A 15,861-nucleotide genomic window follows, 5' to 3' on the forward strand; every position below is an offset into this window, starting at 1 on the left:
CAAAGCCTGCTTTGCCAGTGTGAGTGGAGTTCTTGGAATAAAACTCTATGTGGCTCCTTACTTGTCAGCAACTGAAGCAGAGATGAAGCTTTTCAGGCCCTTCTGATTTTCTCTCCAGGTGTCTCCTGTTACTTCCAGACCAAATGAACTCTCTCACCCTTGCCTTCTCTCCCAAGCTTGCTCGCCAGGGAGCAGGGTGCCTGTCCCTGCTTTCTCACACCCTCATCCCAAGCTGAGCTGCTCTGTTCTGTGTGGCCAGAGGCCGAGTCCTCAGACCTGACACCCAACAGCTCGTGGGCCACATCTCTTCCTTCCAATCGTGATGCCTTGTCTTGTGTCCTGGCCCTCACTGTGTACAGGCTCCCTCTGGCTTTCGGCATATAGTCCAAGACTCCTGCCCCCACCACCCCCAGGCTGATCTTCCTGAGCCCAGGTTTGGTGAAGGTACAGCCCTGCTAAGAAGCCTTTGATGGGCTCTTTTGCATAATGCCCCAACTCTCAGGCAGACATTTCCACCCTTTCCCATTGACACCCCAGTGTCTTTCTAGACATTGTCCTCTGCAAGTCTCTTGGCTACTGCCAAACCCACCTGCTCTCCACACGCAGACCTCAGACCCCTTTCCACCAGCAGGCCTTTGCCCGCAGTGTTCTCCCCATCCAGTGTCTTACTTTCTTTCTGCTTATGATGATGGTCCATCTCTCAGCGCCCATCCTTACTACTCCCTCCCTGACTGGCCCCTTGCCCACAGGGCTGCTACCTCGGCTGAAGTCTGCAGTCACTCTGGCTGTGTCCTTTCCTGCCCCTATCCCATCCCATTTTGAGTGCCAGATGCTTTTCTCCTATTTTAAACCAGGGCCCTCTCTGAAACCACAAGGCATTGCTAAAAGTTGGGTCTCTATAAAGATGTGATTGATTTTTGTCTATTTGGATAAATTCTGCTTAATAAATACTACCAACTTTCTACATTTTCCAGGTGACTTGCCTCCAAGTTAAGGTACTATGTTGATGTGCCCTGAAACCTCATTTTCTTGTCTGAGTTTTCCGAAATTGCCTTATGTTCTTTCATGTATCTTCATTTCCCTCCCTCCCTATTGGTGTTCTGTTGTTACCCATGGAAGGTCTCAAACCATCCCCTACCTGGTTTAAACATCTTCAGGTCAACAATATATTATAAAGTTATTCAAATAGGAAGAGAAGAAGTCAAGTTGCTGTTTGTAGACGACATGATTTTATATTTACAAAACCCCATCATCTCAGCCCAAAAACTTCTCGAATTGATAAGCAACTTCAGCAAAGTCTCAGGATACAAAATCAATGTGCAAAAACACAAGTATTCCTTTACACTAACAATAGGCAAGCAGAGAGCCAAATCATGAATGAACTCCCATTCACAATCGCTACAAAGAGAACAAAATACCTAGGAAAACAGCTAACAAGGGATGTGAAGGACCTCTTCAAGGAAAACTACAAACCACTGCTCAAGGAATAAGAGAGGACACAAACAAACGGAAAAACATTCCATTCTCATGGATAGGAAGAATCAATATCATGAAAATGGCCATACTGCCCAAAGTAATTTATAGATTCAGTGCTATTCCCATTAAACTACCATTGACGTTCTTCACAGAATTTTTTTTTTTTGAGGCGAAGTCTCGCTCTCTTCACAGAATTTTTAAAAAAACTATTTTAAATTTTATATGGAATCAAAGAAGACCCCATATAGCCAAGATAATCCTAAGCAAAAAGAACCAAGCTGGAGGCATCACGCTGCCTGACTTCAAACTATACTACAAGGCTACAGTAACCAAAACAGCATGGTACTGGTACCAAAACAGACATATAGGCCAATGGAGCAGAGACCTCAGGCATAACATCGCACATCTACAACCATCTGATCTTCAAAAAACCTGACAAAAACAAGCAATGGGGAAAGGATCTCCTATTCAGTAAGTGATGCTGGGAAAACTGACTAGCCATATGCAGAAAACTGAAACTGGACCCCTTCCTTACACCTTATGTAAAAATTAACTTGAGATGGATTAAAGACTTAAATGTAAAACCCCAAACCATAAAAACCCTAGAAGAAAACCTAGGCAATACAATTTAGGACATAGGAATGGGCAAAGACTTCATGACAAAAATGCCAAAAGCAATTGCAACAAAAGCCAAAATTCACAAATGGGATCTAATTAAATTAAAGAGCTTCTGCACAGCAAAAGAAACTATCCTCAGAGTGAACAGGCAACCTACAGAATGGGAGAAAATTTTTTCAATCTACTCATCTGACAAAGGTCTAATATCCAGAATTTACGAAGAACTTAAACATATCTACAATTTAAAAAAACCATCAAAAAGTGGGCAAAGGATATAAACAGACATTTCTCAAAAGAAGACATTTACATGGCCAATGAACATATGAAAAAAAGCTGAATATCACTGATCTTCAAAGAAATGCAAATCAAAACCACAATGAGATACCATCTCATGCCAGTCAGAATGGCAATTATTAAAAAGTCAGGAAACAATAGATGCTGGTGAGGCTTAGAGAAATAGGAACACTTTTACACCGTTGGTGGGAATGTCAATTAGTTCAACCATTGTAAGAAGACAGTGTGGCAATTCCTCAAGGATCTAGAACCAGAAATAGCATTTGACCCAGCAATCCAATTACTGGGTATATACCCAAAAGATTATAAATCATTCTACTATAAAGACACATGCACATGTATGTTTATTGCTGCACTAATTATAAAGCAAAGACTTGGAACCAACCCAAATGCCCATCAGTGATAGATTGGATAAAGAAAATGTAGTACATACACACCATGGAATACTATGCAGCCGTAAAAAGGAATGAGATCATGTCCTTTGCAGGGACATGGATGAAGCTGGAAGCCATCATCCTCAGCAAAGTAATGCAGGAATAGAAAACCAAGCACTGCATGTTCTCACTCATAAGTGGGAGTTGAACATTGAGAACACATGGACAGAGGGAGGGGAACATCACACACCAGGGCTTTTTGGGGGGTGGGGGTTAGGGGAGGAAACTTAGAGGATGGGTCAATAAGTGCAGCAAACCACCATGACACATGTATACCTGTGTAACAAACCTGCACGTTCTGCCATTATCGTTTTTTTTTTTTTGGAGACAGAGTCTCGGTCTGTTGCCCAGGCTGGAGTGCAATGGCACGACCTTGGTTCACTGCAACCTCGACCTCTCAAGCAATCCTCCCACTTCAGCCTCCCACGTAGCTAGGACCACAGGCACACATCATCATTCCTGGCTAATTAAAAAAAAAAAAAATTGTAGAGATATGGTCCCACTGTGATGCCCAGGCTGGTCTTGAACTCCTGGGCTCAAGCAATCCTCTACTTCTGCCTCCCAAAGTGTTGGGATTACAGGCATAAGCCACCTCACCCAGCCAAAAAATACTTTTTGAAAGACAGGGCCTGGTGCGGTGGCTCACACCTGTAATCCCAGCACTTTGGGAGGCTGAGGCGGGTGGATCACGAGGTCAGGAGATCGAGACCATCCTGGCTAACGTGGTGAAACTCCGCCTCTACTAAAAATACAAAAAATTAGCCGGGTGTGGTGGCACGCACCTGTAGTCCCAACTACTCGGGAGGCTGAGGCAGGAGAATCGCTTGAACCCAGGAGGCAGAGGTTGCAGTGAGCCAAGATCGCACCACTGCACTCCAGTCTGGGTGACAGAGTGAGACTCTGTCTCAAAGAAAAAGAAAAAGAAAAGAAAGAAAGACAGAAGAGGGGATGCCCCACTTCCCACATACTCAATATTTAAAATCCCCCAAAGGAGTCATTACTCCTCTACATTTTCTCACCACTTCCTGGGCCCTGTAAGTTGCCCTGTGCTCCAAGCTCTGGAAAGCCCCTTCTCCTCCTTCCTCAGTCTGCAATCTGTAAGTGTCTGGAGGCCCACGTTTGGTCCTGCTTCCCTTTTGGCTAGGGGTGGGAAGCACACACCCAGACACATCTGACCTCAGATTTGCTTACAAATCCCAGCTGGAATGAAGAACAGTTGCTTCAGGGTCTGGGCAGGGCTCCAGGTTGACAGACACATTTTGCCCACCAAGCACTCCCTGCGGCTGCCTCCTCCCTCTCATGGTGCTGTGGATTTGGTGCTTCCCCAAGATACTCACAAGCTCATGTGGGCAAGGGCCCGAGAAGAGATTTCCCAGCTCACACTTCCTCTAAAGATCCTTCCCAGGCCAGGCATGGTAGCCCATGGCCATAATCCCAGCACTTTGGGAGGCCAAGGTGGGAGGATTGCTTGAGCCCAAGAATTTGATATCGGCCTTAGCAAAATGGTGAGACCCATTTCTAAAAATGAAATAAAGACCTTTCCCACGCCCACGAATATACAATCACCAGTTTTGAAATGTCTGCTTCCCAAAGGTCATATGGAGAGGCTTCTGGGATGCTGGTAATATTCTCTTGACCTGGATGGTGGTTACAGGATATTTGCCTCGTAATATTCATTAAGCCAGACATTGCCGTTTCATGTACTTGTCTGACTGCATTTTGTATTTCACAATTTCGAAAAAGGCAAAAAAGAAAAAAAAAAGCCTCCCTTCCATCCCCAAGCCCTTAATCCAATCAATCCACGTTAAAGGAACACCTATCTGCACCCAGCACCTGCTAGGGAAGGAGAGTCTCATTTTCAAAGAAGTTTCCTAGAGGAAGCAAAAATAACTGGAAAAACAAACACCGAATCCAGCTCTGAATTGTATCTGGAAAACAGACCATGCTGTCATTTGGAGGAGGAGTCCAGAGATCAACGAGTGGTGGGGCTTAAACTGGGCCTGAATATATGGGCAGGATTTATTAAGTGGAGGGAAGCATTATAGCCAAGACAACAGCGTGAGCCAAAGCTGTTAAGTGGGACTGAGGCTGTTTTAGGGGGGAGGCCCCAGTCGTGAAGGGTTCACGAGAGCCGAGTCTGGCTTGGAGGGCCCTTTCTGCTGTCCCCAGCATAGGCGGAGTGGGTGCCACTTAGAGCATCCGCCTGCTTCAGCAGGGTAGAAGTGTCTGAGCCCTCGTATAAGGACAGCCATGTGCGTTTCACATTTCTTGGTTTGTATTGTTGTTTTGCTCAAGTCACAGGCCCATGTGGGCTCATAATCTCCATCCCAGACAGACGAGAAGTTACATCTGCTAGACACATTACATGGGCACACGCTTTCCTGCAGAGGGACTTGCTCAATCCCTGCCTTTTAACCCTGCCCTGCCCTGCAGCTGCCTTCATTTTCCAGCACTAATGAGCTATTTAGAAGTGGGAGTGCAGGGAGGGGACACAAGAACTCAGGATGCAGATTCAGGCACAAGGATGTGTGACAGGCTGTGAGATGACTTCCATCTCATCCCCAGTTCAGAGCCCTGGGATTCAGGAACTTCCACCACCATCACAAAGGATATGACTGGTCACCTGAGACTGTGGGCAAAGGTACCATGAAGTGTTGTGGAGAGGAGGGTCACCAACTCCAGGCAGGGCTGCTAAGTTTATTACAAACAGGCAAGACTAGAATATGTTTCCACTTTAGTGAGTGGAAACCTAATCATTCATAGTTATCCTGTACACACAGAACAACTATGATGAAGAGTGGGCCTAAATCAGAGGAGATGAGGACAATAATAATAGTAGTAGTGGTCATGATGATAATAACTACCAGACATGAAGATTAACCATGCCTAGCATTGTGTTAAACGTCTCACTTCTTTCATTTAATCCTTACAATAATCCAATGATGTGGCTGCTATTATTTTTATTATACAGATGAAGAAACTGAGGGCTTGAGGGGTATACTGCTTTGCCAAAGTCGTACAAATGGTAAGTACAGAACCAGGATCTGAATTCCGGCAGTCTGACTGCAGAGCCCACGCCGACACCGTGGAAGCTGGTGATGCCCATTAGGCCCTGTCTGGGCATGAAGAGGATGCCCTCCCTCATGAGCTGGAACACAGCATCCCCTGTTGTGGGTGTGGCTTTCTTAAAGACCATCTGGTGGATTTTGCTTGTGCTGGTTTCTTATTAAACAACCTTCAGATTTGGCTTCACGTGCAACTCACATAGAGGGAAAGGAGACCATGATCCGCCAACATGACAGCTGTATTTTTCATTAGTAAATTAGCAAACTGGCTGCCTGGGTCACCATGCATACCTGTTAAGGTGAGCCCGCCCCAGAGCTAAAGGCTACCATGTGCCAACTTAACTAAGATTCTGAGTGTGCAAGGATAACCCCCGTCATGGCCCCGGATGCCAAGGAAATCCCTTTTAGCCTCCGCTTGGCAGACTTGGCCAGCCTTCTCCAGTGACAGCCTGGCTCTTTGGATTCAAGCTGCCTGGTCAGACTGCAAGGGTCATCTGTACAAAGAAGGAAGCAACAGTGCCAGGTTCCAGCGTGCATTCCAAGTTCCACATTCTGTGTGCAGACTCCTAACGCCAGAGCAAAGGCAGGCCCCTGGCAGGGGACTGGTAAGGCTTCACCTGATATATTTCTTCCTATATACACGTAACCTGGGGCTTCCTGGACCTTGTACTATGTCTGCTTTCATTGACAGTGGTTCCTAAAGCTGGTCAGCATCACGGTTACCCGGGGAGCCTTAAAGCACACACACACACACACACACACACACACACACACACACACACACACACACACACACACACAAAATTGACTTGTCTTATTTAGGAGCAGAAAATGCTTTTGCTGTAGTTACAAAATGCAGGGTTTTTTTAAAAGTACATCCTAAAGTAATGAGGAGTGGATGGGCCAAATAAATTTTCTTTCTGACTTCCAATGACATTTTGTAAGATTGAACCCAAGGGCTTGGTCTTTTTCACAAACACTGGGTGGTTTTTCCACCAAGCTTGGGAAGTGGTACGGGTTTCTGGGATAGCATTTGTGTGTGTGTGTGTGTGTGTTGTGTGTGTGTGTGTGTATAACAAATGTTTAAGAGTATGGCACAGTACTGTTAACTGTATGTACATTACTGTACAGCAGGTCTCTAGAACTTTTTCATCTTGCATCACGAAAACTACACCCATTGAACAGAACCCCATTTCCCCTACCCCCACCCCTGGAAACTGTCATTCTGTTAATATTTCCTGGTTCCATGAGTTTGACTACTTTAGATATCCCATAAGTGGAATCATGCAGTATTTAATCTTCTATCATGGGCTTATTTTACTTAGAATTGTGTCCTCAAAGTCCATCTATGTTGTAACACGTGACAGGATTTTCTTCCTTTTTAAGGCTTTATAATATTCCATTTTATGTATACACCACATTGTTTTTATCCATCCATCAGTAAGCATGTAGATTGTTTCTACCTCTTGGCTATTTTGAATAATGCTTCCCTGAACATTGGTGTGCAAATATTTCTTCAAGATTCTGTTTTCAGTTCTTTTGAACAGAAGTGGGATTGCTGGATTACATGGTAATTCTATTTTTAACTTGTTGAATAACCACCATACTGTGTTCCATAGCAGCTGCATCATTTTACATTCCCACCAACCCACTGCACAGGAGTTCCAGTTTCTGCACATCCTTGCCAACACTTGTTATTTTCTTTTTCTTTCTTCTTTTTTTTTTTTTAAAAATAATGACCATCCTGTCGGGAGTAAAGTGATATCTCATTGTGCTTTTGCTTTGCATTTCCTTGATGATTGATGTTGAGCACATGATGTTTTCCTATGCCTGTTGGCCTTTGTATGTCTTCTTTAGAGAAATGTCTACTCAGGTGTTTTGCCCATTTTAAAATCAAGTTTGTTGTTGTTGTTGCTTTTGCTTTGAGTTGTAAAAGTTCCTTATGTATTCTGGATATTAACTTCTTATGAGATATACGGTTTGCAGATATTTTTCCCACTCCATTGGTGACCTTTTCACTCTGTGGATTGTTTGATTTGCTGCACAGATGCTTTTAAATTTTATGCAATCTCATTTGTCTATTTTTGCTTTTGTTGTCTGCGCTTTCTGTGTCATATCCAAGATATCATCGGCAAGACCAGTGTTATGAAGCTTTTCCCATTTGTTTCTTTCTAGGAATTTTATCATTTCAGGCCTTATATTTAAGTCTTCAATCAATTTTTAGTTGATTTTTGTGTATGCTTAAAATAAGGGTCCAATTTCATTCTTTTGCATGTGGATATCTAGTTTTCCCAACACCATTTATTGAAGAGACTATCTTTCCCCCATTATGTAGTCTTGGCACCCTTATTGATGATCATTTGATTGTAAATGTGGGGTTTATTTCTGGGCTCTTCATTCTTTTCCATTGGTCTATATATCTAGCTTTATGCCAGTACCATACTGTTTTAATTACTTTAACTTCGTAGTATATGTTGAAGTCAGGAAATGTGAGACCTCTCGCTTTGTTGTTCTTTCTCAAGATTGTTTTTGGCTATTTGGGGTCCTTTGTGATTCCATATGAATTTTAGAATTCTCCCACCCTATTTCTGCAAAAAACAGCGTCAGGATTTTGATAGGGATTGCATAGAATCTGTGGATCATTTTGGTTAGTATGGACATTTTGACAATATTAGTTCTTCCAACATATGAACATGGGATGTCTTTCCATTTATTTGTTTTTAACTTCTTTCAGCAATGTTTTAAACTTTTCAGTAAACAAGTATTCTAGTTCCTTGAGGTGTAAAGTTAGGTAACTTATTTGAGAGGTTTTTTTTTAATATAGAGGTTACTACTATAAATTTTCCTCTTAGAATTGCTTTTGCTGCATCTCATAAGTTTTGGTATGTTGTAGGTTCATTTTCATCTGGTCTCAAGATATGTTCTAGTTTTCTTTTTGACTTATTCTTTAAAAATTTTTTTTTAGAGATAGGGTCTCATTCTGTTGCCCAGACTGGAGTGCACTGGCACCTCATTAGCTTATTACAGCCTCGCACTACCAGGTTCAAGCGATTCCTGCTTCAGCCTCCCAAAGTGTTGGGATTATAGGCATGAGCCACTGCACCCGGCCTGACTTATTCTTTAACCCTTGGTTGTTCAAAAATGTGTTGCTTGATTTCCACATATGTGTGAATTTTCTAATTTTCCTTCAGCTATTGATTTCCAGTTTCATTCCATACAGTTGAAAAGATACCTGGTGTGATTTCAATCTTCTTAAATTTATTGAGATTTGTTTTTTAACCTAACATGTGATCTGTCCTAAAGACTGTTCCATGTGCGCTTGAGAAGAATATGTATTGTGCTGCTGTTGGGTGGAAGGCTCTGCATATATGTCTGTAAGGTCCATTTGGTCTATGGTGTTGTTCAAGTTCTCTGCTTCTTTACTGATTTTCTGTCTGGATATTCTCTCCATTTTGACAGTAGGGTATTGAAATTTCCTTCTATTATTGTATTGCTGTCTATTTCTTCCTTTGGTTCTGTCAATGCTTGCTTCATATATTTGGGTGCTCTGATGTTGGGTACATATATATTTATAAGTGTTCTATCTTCCAGGTGAATTGACTCTTTTATCATTATATAATGTCTTTGTCTCTTGTGACAGTTCTTGACCTAAAGTCTATTTTGTCTGACATCAGTATGGCCACCCCTGCCCTCTCTTGTTACTTTTGCATGGAATATATTTTTCCATCCTTTCACCCTCAGCCTATGTGTGTCCTTAATTTCTAAAATTAGTCTCTTGTAGACAGCAAATAGTAAGATCTTGTTTATTTTTGTTAATCCATTCAGCCACTTTATATCTTTTCTTTGGAATATTTAATCCATTTATATTTAAAGTAATTACTGATAGAGAAAGACTGACTGTTGCTATTTGTTAACTGTTGTTTTTTGTTTTTTGTTTTTTGTCTCACGGCTTTTTGTCTCTCTTTTCCTCTCTTGCTATCTTCCTTGTGTTTGACTCCCCCATACCTGCCCCCAACCCCTGGTGGCAACATACTTCAATTCTTCTCACATTTTCTTTTGTGTAACTTCCAAAGGTATTTTCTTTGTAGTAACTGTGGGCTAACATGAAACATGTTATAATTTTAACTGTCTACTTTAAGCTGATGAATTAACTTCAATCACAAGCAAAAACTCTTTTTTTACCCCCCCAACATTGTTATTTATGTCACAAATTGCATCTTTTTATATTATGTATCCATTAACATGTTTTTATAGTTATAGTTTCTTTTTATACTTTTGCCTTTTAACTTCTATACCAAAATTAAAAGTGATTTACATACCACCATTAGAGTATTACAGTATTCTGTATTTGCCAATATCTTTATCTTTACTAGTGAGCTTTACACTTTCATATGCTGTCTAGTGGCCTTCTGTTTCAAATAGAAAGATTCCATTTAGTATATCTTGTAAGGTAGGTCTAGTGGTGATGAACTTCCTCAGCTTTTGTTTATCTAGCAAAATCTTTAGTTTTCTTTCCTTTTTGTAGGACAGTTTTTCCAAATATAGTATTCTTGATTAGCAGGGGTTTTTTTCAGCCCTTTGAATATATCATCTTACTCTTTCCTGTACTACAAGATATCTACTGAGAAATCCACTGTTAGTCTTATAGAAGCTCCCTTATATGTGATGGCTCTTTTCTCTTTCTGTCTTTGACTTTTGACAATTTGATTATAATGTGTCTTGATAAGGACTTTTCTGGGTTTATCTTAGTTGGAGTCTATTAGACTTCTTGAATCTGGATAGACATTTCCCTCCCCAGATTTGAGAAGTTTTGGCCATTATTTCTTTAAAAACTTTCTATCCTTTTTTCCCAGCCTTCTTTTGAGACTCCCGTAATGCATATATTGGTCTGCTTGATGATGTCCTGTAAGTCTCTTAGGCTTTCTTTACTCTCTCTCATTCTTCTTTTCTTTTTGCTCCTTTGACTGGATAATTTCAAATGTTATATCTTCAAGCTCACTGATCTTTTCCTGTTGAACTCCTCTAGTGAATTTTTTCAGTTCAGTTATTGTATTCTTCAGCTCCAAAATTTGTTTGGTTCTTTTTCATATTTTCTATATCTTTTTTGATATTCTCATTTTGTTCATACATCATTTTCCTGGGCTTGTTGAGCATCCCAGGGAACCTTTTAAAGATATGGCTTCCCGGACCTTACTGGCAGAGATTCTGATTCAGTAGGTGTAGGGTTGGGGCCTTAAAAGCTGTATTTCTTTTTTTCTTTTTTCTTTTTATTTATTTATTTTTTTGAGACAGAGTCTCACTCTTGTCACCCAAGCTGGACTGCAATAGTGCGAGTTCAGCTCACTGGAATCTCCACCTCCTGGATTCAAGCGATTCTCCTGCCTCAGCCCCCTGAGTAGCTGGGATTACAGGCATCCGCCACCACACCCAGCTAATTTTTGTATTTTTAGTAGAGATGGGATTTCACCATGTTGGCCAGGCTGGTCTTGAACTATTGACCTCAGTTGATCCACCCACCTCGGCCTCCCAAAGTGCTGGGATTACAGGCATGAGTCACCACACTAAAAGCTATATTTCTTAAAGATCCTCCAAGTGGTTCAGATATATATCCGGGTTTGGAAACCACTTCTAGTAAAAAGACCACCTTCAATCTCTTCCCCTTCCCTTATATAAGCTCTAGGGAAGTGGGGAAGTCTAGGCTTATATAAAGCATATAAAGTGTTTTGTTGTTGTTATTGTTGTTGTTTTTGAAATGGAGTCTTGCTGTGTCATCAGGCTCAAGTGCAGTGGCGCAATCTCAGCTCACTGCAACCTCTGCCTCCTGGGTTCAAGCGATTCCCCTGCCTCAGCCTCCTGAGTAGCTGGGACTACAGGCACGTGCCACCATGCCTGGCTAATTTTTTTGTATTTTAGTAGAGACAGGGTTTCACCATGTTGGCCAGGATGGTCTTGATCTCCTGACCTCGTGATCCACCCGTCTCAACCTCCCAAAGTGCTGGGATTACAGGCGTGAGCCACTGCGCCCAGCCATAAAGTTTTTAAATAAAAGCTTCTGGGAAGTGAATAGATAATGGATAGAATATGCAGACAGAAAATCAGTAAAGATGAACTTGAACAATGCTATAGACCAAATGGACCTTACAGACATATATGCAGAACATTCCACCCAACAGCAGCAGAATACACATTCTCCTCAAGTGCACATGGAACATTCTTTAGGATGAATCTCATGTTAGGTTACAAAGCAAGTCTCGTCTCTCCAAGGTGCCATTTTCCGCTTAGTAGTACTCCTTTTTCTCTGTATCGTTTGAAGGTTCTTACAACCCTCCTACCTCCAGGAAGGATTCAATCCTGGCTGGATTAAATCCTGGCTGGATTAATTCCTTTCTGGATTAAATCCTGGCTGACCATGAGTTTCTTAAGACTTTCCCCAACCCTCCTGACCCCAAATGTGGATATGCTTTCCATTTATGTATTAATTTGGTGTTTCCATTCTGTTGGCTTGCTATCTGAGTCTTAGGCCACTGCTGTGTAGAGAACTTCTGGACTAGGTCTGCCCTAACTGCCTCATTATTATCTGATAACAATGATAGTGAGTGTAGCAGGGATGGAATTCTGGAGATCCTGGTTCAAGTCTCTATTCTTCTAGAGTATAACCTTAGATAAATTGTGTTCCCTCTCTGGACCTCAGTTTCCTCATCTGTGAAGTGAGGGGTATATATACAGTCTCTGCAATCCTCCTCTATAGCCTCTGACTTTCTCTTTCATCCTCTCGTTCACTGGTATAGCTGAGAAAGTGGAACTCCAGAGACACTCCTGAAATTGTCCTAAGTCAAAGGAGCCAAACGGTGTACGAGCTCCCTCTCTGCCATCCCCTCTGAGAGCAGCCATGGCCCTGAGTGATGTCGATGTGAAAAAGCAGATTAAGCACATGATGGCTTTCATTGAGCAGGAAGCCAATGAAAAAGCAGAGGAAATCGATGCCAAGGCTGAGGAAGAGTTTAACATTGAGAAAGGACGCCTCGTGCAAACCCAACGACTGAAGATTATGGAGTATTATGAGAAAAAGGAGAAGCAGATAGAGCAGCAGAAGAAAATCCTGATGTCCACCATGAGGAATCAGGCGAGGCTGAAAGTCCTGAGAGCCCGAAATGACCTCATCTCAGATTTGCTCAGTGAGGCGAAGCTGAGACTCAGCAGGATTGTGGAGGACCCAGAGGTCTACCAGGGGCTGCTGGATAAACTGGTGCTTCAGGGTCTGCTCCGACTGCTGGAACCTGTGATGATTGTACGCTGCCGGCCACAAGACCTCCTCCTGGTGGAGGCTGCTGTACAAAAAGCCATCCCCGAGTACATGACAATTTCCCAAAAACATGTGGAGGTCCAGATTGATCAAGAGGCATACCTGGCTGTGAATGCAGCTGGAGGTGTGGAGGTCTACAGTGGCAATCAGAGAATAAAGGTTTCAAATACCTTGGAAAGCCGACTGGATCTCTCAGCCAAGCAAAAGATGCCAGAAATACGAATGGCCTTGTTTGGTGCTAACACCAACAGAAAGTTCTTTATATAAGCCTCTGGGAAGTGAAGCTAGTGTTGAACCACTAAACCATAAAAGTTTAAGTTTTTTGGGGAAAGGAAACTAGTAGTGTTTCCTCCTCTTTGATGCTCTGATACTGTTCTGTTTTTCTTCATGAAATACCCTTTGGATAGCTAAAGTGTTAACTTTGAAATAAAGCCCAAATTAATGCTCAGAATTCAAATTCCAATTCATCCATACATGCCACAGCTTCTGGTCCATTCTGCAGTCTGGGATAAGGGGAGTGATGACATCTGGTCTTCAGCTTGGCCTCAGGTGGTGAATGTGTGAGATGTGAATAGTGTTCTTGGCCTGTGGATCTGGGTGCTCTAGTTTAATATGCATATGAAGTGTGTTTTTCTTTTGTTTCAGCTTCAGTACCCAAACTTATGTTATTTAATGAGGTCTAGAGATCTTCCTCACATGTCCAGAACCAACTTCATGGGCATCCAACCAGCACAGTCACACAGGGGCCCATGCTCAGAAGGGCCCAGCACCTGGGGTTTAGTGATCAGTATTTGCTGCCCTGAAATTCCTAATTTCAACTTTGGATGTATGCTTTGTAAGGGATGCTTGATGGAACACTGGGGCATGTGCCAGGTGTTTGGAGCCTTGGCTCACACATGGTACTGAATCCCAAAGCTTACCCACCTTCTTGGGATGGGTTGTTGGCCAACCAATTCCCAGTCCCCTGGTGCCCTGAGGCCCAGCCTTCCTCCACCTCACCCAGTAAGCATTGCTTCCCTCTGCCCCTGGCGGGGGCCTGGTGTACCTGCAGGGAGGGTCAGAATGGGGTTTCATGCTCTGTAGAGTTTCAGGGCCAGAAATCTCTGCCCAAGGCTGGCAGCTCCATAGCATATTCAGTAGACAACTTGGGGGAAGGGGTGAGTCTCTTACCCACCAGATACTGAGCCCGTCCTGGTGTAGAGGTTTAAAGACCCTAGGAGTTACCTATCCGCTATAGGGCAGCCAGCCCACTGGAAGGAGAGATGCCAGCTCATCTTCCCTGATCCTGGCCCAGGCCCACAGTGGTGGCTAGTGGGAAGGGGGACCCAACCACTGCCGAACTTGCTGCACCAGAGTCTTAGGGCAGGACCCTCAGGAGCTTGTAAATGTCTGCACTTGGCCTGCAAAGTATCTCTGTGCCTGGCCGGGTCCTCCCTTGGACAGCTCAGTGCCTGGGGGAACTTGGATGCATCTCTTCTGGCCAGTGTGAGGCACCTTCTGGGAGAAGCCAAGAAATACAGATTGTATAATTTTGGTGACTTGGCATATAGGCATTGCACAATAGAAAAGTAAATGGTAGAATTCATGCTAATAATTTAAACTTCGAATGGTAGAATTCATGCTAATAATTTAAATTTTCTTCACTTAAGACATTAAATAGCAAATAAACCCTATGAAAAGTCAAGAAAAAACTACAAAAGAAAGGAAAAAGCTTTATCTTTTAGTGCCATTCATGGCACTTCTTTCCTGTTTTTTGAACCAAGGATCTCACATTTTCTTTACTTTCTTCTTCTTCTTCTTTTTTTTTTTTTTTTTTTTTGAGATGGAGTTTCTCTCCTGTTGCCCAGGCTGGAGTGCAATGGCACGATCATGGCTCACTGCAACCTCCATGTCCTGGGTTCAAGTGATTCTCCTGCCTCAGCCTCCCGAATAGCTGGGATTACAGGCACGTGCCACTATACCCAGCTAATTTTGTATTTTTAGTAGAGACGGGGTTTCACTATATTGGCCAGGCAGGTCTCGAACTCCTGACCTCAGGTGATCCACCCACCTCGGCCTCGCAAAGTGCTGGGATTACAGGCGTAAGCCACCATGCCTGGCCAGATCTCACATTTTCATTTTGTACTGGGCTGTGCAGATTACATAGCAGGTTCTGCATATGTATGTGTGATTTAAGGTCTAGTCCATGCCTGATGTTGCTTTACTTATTAAAATAGAATTTTTTTGAAGAAAAGAAATCCCAAGATGCTCTGCTGAGGGCAAAGGTTGGCCTGTGTGGTTAGGACTCTGTAAGGAACAGAAACTTCATGAAACTCAAACACAAAGTAGGGGACAGGCTACTAGTAAGTTGGGGTGTCTCACAGAACCTAGAACAGGAATCCTTCATGATCTCAGGAGAGGGCTGGAATTGGGACTCAGAAAGCCATCTGAAATCCTCTATATGGCCATTTTTCTTTCTTTAACGAGTGACTTTCTCTGTTGCCCAGTTTAAATGGTGGAATATGCATGCCCCACAATTCCAAAGTTGACATGTTATAGTTCCAGAAACAAACTTGCTTCTCTTGAAGTCCATTCCATTTTCCCAGGAGGGAATCTATTTGGCCGAGCTGGGGTCAGGTGTCTACCTATGGTCCATTTGGTGTCTGGGGTAGTTCCCAGAGAAAGAAGGGTC

General features: G+C 42.8%; 1 protein-coding gene across 1 annotated transcript in view; it reads left to right on the forward strand.

The window, feature by feature from the left end:
• ATP6V1E2 (ATPase H+ transporting V1 subunit E2) overlaps positions 1 to 13,641 on the forward strand; it is a 29,728-nt gene extending 16,087 nt beyond the window's left edge. The window contains exons 7-8 of the mRNA XM_055377828.2: positions 5,794 to 6,492; positions 12,676 to 13,641. Coding sequence (XP_055233803.1) covers positions 12,777 to 13,457 — 681 coding nt within the window. The 5' untranslated portion in view covers positions 5,794 to 6,492; positions 12,676 to 12,776 and the 3' untranslated portion in view covers positions 13,458 to 13,641. The remainder of the gene's footprint in view (positions 1 to 5,793; positions 6,493 to 12,675) is intronic.
• The last annotated feature ends 2,220 nt before the right edge of the window (positions 13,642 to 15,861 follow it).

The sequence above is a fragment of the Gorilla gorilla genome, chromosome 12 (assembly GCF_029281585.2).
Source record: "Gorilla gorilla gorilla isolate KB3781 chromosome 12, NHGRI_mGorGor1-v2.1_pri, whole genome shotgun sequence".
NCBI lineage: Eukaryota > Metazoa > Chordata > Mammalia > Primates > Hominidae > Gorilla > Gorilla gorilla.